Genomic DNA, 5,252 nt, shown 5'->3' on the forward strand with positions numbered 1-5,252 from the left:
AAAGGAAAGGCGTCGAGCTTAATTGCAAGACGCTCCTGAGTCAATTAAAATTGACCACGGCTTATCAAAGCCTTTTACAGTCGCTTGAGCGACTAGCAAGCCAGGCTTGGACTCTCGCCCCGTGCCATTGAGCACCGAGCTAATTGGGGCTAGGTTGTGTAAATTCTCACCTCCTTGAGGTTCAACAGAGCCTAGGTCTTCCCCAGTGGGGCGCCCGCACCTACTGAGTATCGACGTATTCCCGCACCGTACCAGATCTCTGGTATAGGTCGGAGTTGGAGCTCTTTCGAGCTTTACGCGAAATTCGAAGAGGGCAGGCAGGGCGTAAATGTTTCGTGCTTCCGCACACATAACATCTACAAATGATCTCACGCTGTTCCACAGATTGAAGAGCCTATTCTCCTTCCTCAACGAGGCTTAAATCCATAGGCTCCGCTCTATTAGACGGAACCCATGTGCTCAAAGAGCTTGTTCGGTAGACAGGCGTGCTAACGCGAGCAGACTTAAAGTCAAACTCGGCGTGTAGCGCTATGGCAACTGCCTCTTCAAACGTAGCCGGATGGGATCGGAACAACTCCGTCCGGGCAACGCCCTCATTGAGACCCCCCATAAAGATGGTCACTACAATTGCTTCTTGCACGGGTCTTGATGCATAGATGCAGTGAGAGTTCTCAACTCCTGGACAAAGTCCCCTAGGGTTCTTTTGCCCTGTCGAGTTGCTAGGAGCCGTGCTCGCATGCGAGTAGCCTGATCAGGCGGTGCAAACATGCTCGTCATTTGCTGTTTCTGCGAATCCCAGGAGGTCAAAGCGTCGTATATGGACGTGCTGCACGATAGTGCCCACTCCATGGCTCTACCTTCAAATTTGGAAATGGCCATAGCCACCTTTTGCCGTTCTGTTAATAACAAGGCGGAATTAATGGAAATTTCCATCTGCTTCATCCAAAAAGGAAAAATTTCTCCCTCTTTTCCCTCAAATGTTTTCACATTTACAGTTAGAGGGCGAGCCCTCGGCTCTGAGCCAGGTACATAGATGTACCGGGTTGGCATAGATGCCGCTAAATGGTCGTGTACCTGACCGATCTGGGAGGCTTCGTACCGCATGAAGGCTTCAAGCCTTGCATGCAGGACCTCTCGTCCCTGTGAGATAATAAATTCCACGTGCTCAAGCCTTAATAAGGTTTTGAGCTTGTCATAAGCGGTGCGTTGCGCTTCTGACAATTCTGGAACCTCTTCCATTTTCGTGAGAAATTAGTCTTTTAGAGACTCAGTCGTAGATTGACTACGAGTGCTACCAGGTGTAGCGGAGCTACCACGCTCCTAAAGTCAGAGGAAGACTTTCAGACTCAGAGAGTCACTTAGTTCTATTGAACTTATGGGTATAACAACTCAGGGAGTCGTACAAGCTATTATAGCTTAAGGAATACTAGTTCAAGGGATTCAGGGGTTCGTAGAACCAAGTGGCAACTCGTGCCCAAGAGGATATACCTTAGAAAGGCTACTATCACTTACAGATCAATGCGCTAGCGTTCCGAAGGCACTTAACGCTTTAAGATCAAAAGGGGAATTGAACTTTATAAAATTATTTAAATCTAAGAACCTTACCCCAGCTAATTAAAATAGATTTTGGCCGCCAGATTTATATCTTCTGGGGACTAATTCCCGCAGAATTTTGGGGGCTTATTCCCTCAAATTTTATTTGGGAATATCTTCCCAACTGCCTTATTTGTTTGGTAATAACTGGCTGGCTCGCACAGTTGGGATTTTTTAACGGCAAAAAAATAAATTGCTACTAAAGTCCGTAGTCGATTTTGGGGGTTAAACAATTTTATTTCATGTAAAACGCTACTCCACGGATGTGTTCAGCACTAGATTCTTTGTTGTTAATTCAAAATTCGAAGGGAAGTGATGAAAACGCTATGTGTTTCCCTCCTCAATCAAGTCAACCGCCGTACTGATAAGGGCTTGGCTATTTTATTCGGTGCAACTGCAGGTTAAAAATCGAAGATTCTGACTTTCAACTAAAGTGTCCGGTTTTAGTTCCAGTGCAATAAAATAAAAAAAATCATCCAATTCCAACTGGATATCTTAGAATCTGATACCCTTTCTGCACTGGCATTAACTCCAATCTTTACTCTCTTTGGATCTATAACGATACTCAATCGCACCATGCAGCTGCAACAATAGTCTCACGTCGACCTTATTCTTAAGAAAAAACAGCTCGAAAGCTCTATTCATACTTTCAACATCTTTAATGTCCAATCCCAATACTGAATGAATCTAAATTCTATTAAATTAATTTCACCAAACTCTTTATGAAAAAGGAGACGATATCTAAAATGGAGGAGTCGGGAATTCCCGCGACGTGCGGAGCAATAAGGACTCGAGCTTTGATGGTTTCGTCGGGCAAATTGGAGTGCGATCCACTTCAACATCTGCAATACCCATCACAAGTGGTTCGTCAGCAAACGAAACACGTGTGGGCGTGCGCTTGGGCACACGTGGGAGCGTTTGTAGCGTGTCGAGCATGGCGTGATCGACTTTAAGACGCTGGTATTTAAGTGTAAAGCGCTTCATGTACGAGTCAGCGGCAAGCAAAAACGGCAAAGCCTGTTCCGGCTTGTTTTCGTGCCATAACTGCGCGCCACGGTCGCGTGCGATTGACATGGCACGCCATAGGACCGAAATGTCGCGACTGTTTGCGCTAAAGCCGTTTAAAAGTGGGAATTCACTCACCGCGGACGGGCTAATCGGGGACGAGTGCACGGCTTCTTGAGCTTGAATAAGCGCCATGGTCCACATTTGTTTCGCTTCCATGTGCAGCGTCTCGTTGTGCTCGGTCTGTTCGAGCAACTGAACCATGCGATTCCGTGCCAATTCAAGAAATCGCACGCACGTGTGTTGCTCGTAGACGCCCATTTCTTTTAATATCGCAAGCTCTTTTGCAACAGCAAATAAATTGCGTTCCATCACGACGCTATTCATGTCGGAAGCCCACGCCTCGACGAGAATCATCTTGAGCTTGAGCTGAAGCGAGAGACTCATGAGGCTACGGCGTAGCAATTCCTCGCCGTCATTGCTATGTTTCGACGCATTGGACGGGAGCGTGGCACGCTTTGGACTCGATGGCATTGCATGAGGCGACAGACTTGATGGCATGGCGAAAATCTTGCTCGAATCCACCGATTCGAGGCTGCGGCGTCGCTTCTTACTAGCAATGGCAGTCGTTCCGGCAAGCGGTAGCACAGTCATCATGGTATAAAGTCGAGCGGTTTTCAACTACTTTTTTTTCTTTCAAGGTATAAAGGAGCTATTTGTAGTAGCTCGACCTTTGGAAAATGAGCACATTCTAGCTGCCGGCTGTGGATTTTTTCCGTAGCATCCAGTCATAGAGATAGCCAGTGGTAACGGCCAAAGCCGATCCACTTTGTGATACCGCCCACTCACTGGTGGATTGAAAGAGCAGGTTTATAGTCGGAATTTCCGGCTCCTTGTACCGTGCTTGCTCTTCCTTAAGGACTGTCTCGGTAGCAAGGCGACGCTCGGGAAACACCCATTTATGGCACAATTTAGTATTCTTACTGAAAGGGTGCTGATCTTATTAAGGACATAAGATCCTAAAAGACAACTTTCTGTGATGCAGCCTAGAATAGGCTGCATATTGCCATACCGTGCGTGTTTGGGCGTGTGAATGCAAGCTGCGTCACGAGCTTTCTATACAAGCCACCAGATGACTCGTTTGATCTGGGAGAGAACACTGCGGGAAAACTTCTGCCATGATGTTTTGCAATAACAGTGTGTTGAAGTCGATGGCAAGAAACATGCGACTTCTTCTACTGCTGTATAGGTGATCACTACACAGAACCATCTGCACTTTCATGGTCTGCGAACGCTTGGCGTTCTGCGTGGCCTCAATTTGCTAGTCATTTCAAGTCTCAGCTATCAATTTTTGTGCTATAATCGGCAAATATCGACAAAGAACCTAATCTGACAGTATCGGGACTTTTATCCTAGTAATGCCAGTAAAACGTCATATTGAACTCTTACATTAACATCGCCACTCCAGCAGACAAACGTGGTGATGACTGGATTTATTACGTCTTTATTTCTATGTCGAAGAAACACAAAAGGATTTTTTGCCCGTAAGTCACTCGAAAAGAATATAGATGATTATGCCCCACAGTGGTATAGTGCTGTGCCTCGATTTGAAGAGAAAATCTTGGCTGGTCGGCTGATTTGACTCAAGTATAAAAGCTGGCATTTTGCGACGAAAATCAGATTTGCTTGTCGCTAAGTTGCATAACAACACCACAGCGACATGTTTATTGGTAGCACGTCAGTCCAAAAGGAGCGCCGCGTGATTGATGGTTCCAGCGCGATGGGTCCGAAGATTCAAAATTTGGATTTTCTTGACGGTGTCCGCGCCCTTGTCCGGGCTTGTGTCCCTCTAATTTGCACGCTTTTCTTATTATATTCTAATTAAAGGGCAACTGGACGTACCTGGAAAAAATCTGCATCTATTGCCCGCCGTCTCTTCGTAGTGCCTATCCACTTCGGCTCCGAGATTTGCTCGCAACGCGCGTTGTTAAGACAAATCCATAGGCAAAATTTTGTGCTGCTGGAAAAAAGTGTTTCAAGTGACTCGTTCGCATCGAATGGAGGCGCGTTGTGACACATCTGTATCACTAGCTTCCATGAAGGTACGCCATCGGGCTTGGACAATACAATGGATCCTTCCCATCGAGCTTTATTGCAATGCGCCATTGCTGCGTGCGTTGTCGTGGGGCTGCAATGGTCTGGCTATCACCAAAACCCATCAAGCATATTATCCTGAAGAGCTACGCAAGCGAGTAATCTATCGTACGCTCGAACAAGCCGAGTTGGACACAATTTCTTGCCAAGTCATCAATGCCATTCACAGGATTTCAATTGACAAATTTAGCGATGACTTCATTCCCATTTCTCATAGTAGACATGACAGAAAACGACGTAAACTCGCACTTTATGTGAGCTTCGGTATTGAATTTATTTGCAAATCACATGTCTATGATTTGAGCCGTTGCTATTGCCAAGAAACGGTCATGAATTTTATTGGCGCACAACGCAGCCGCCGTCTTGCTCGAAAAGTGTTAAAACGCTGCTGTGTGCGGAAAACGCACAACTGTTGGTGCATGAAACGCGATCAATTTATGGGCTGTTACTGCCAGAAGTCAGGCTTGGCGCCGCACAGACGAACCAATTGCAAGCGTCTA

At 46.3% G+C, this 5,252-nt stretch overlaps 2 protein-coding genes across 2 annotated transcripts; both read right to left on the reverse strand.

Moving 5' to 3' along the window:
* Positions 1–2,334: 2,334 nt before the first annotated feature.
* Positions 2,335–3,255, reverse strand: CCR75_009140 (uncharacterized protein; the record flags this gene model as incomplete). The annotated part of the gene is made up of 1 exon (XM_067967185.1): positions 2,335–3,255. One exon carries the CDS (start codon positions 3,253–3,255, stop codon positions 2,335–2,337), a length of 921 nt encoding a protein of 306 aa, XP_067823712.1.
* Positions 3,256–4,336: 1,081 nt separating this feature from the next.
* Positions 4,337–4,915, reverse strand: CCR75_009141 (uncharacterized protein; the record flags this gene model as incomplete). The annotated part of the gene is made up of 3 exons (XM_067967186.1): positions 4,337–4,447; positions 4,501–4,800; positions 4,865–4,915. The coding sequence occupies 3 exons, from the start codon at positions 4,913–4,915 to the stop codon at positions 4,337–4,339; spliced, it is 462 nt and encodes a 153-aa protein (XP_067823711.1).
* Positions 4,916–5,252: the final 337 nt, after the last annotated feature.

The sequence above is a fragment of the Bremia lactucae genome, linkage group LG11 (genome assembly GCF_004359215.1).
Source record: "Bremia lactucae strain SF5 linkage group LG11, whole genome shotgun sequence".
Taxonomy (NCBI): Eukaryota; Oomycota; class Peronosporomycetes; order Peronosporales; family Peronosporaceae; genus Bremia; species Bremia lactucae.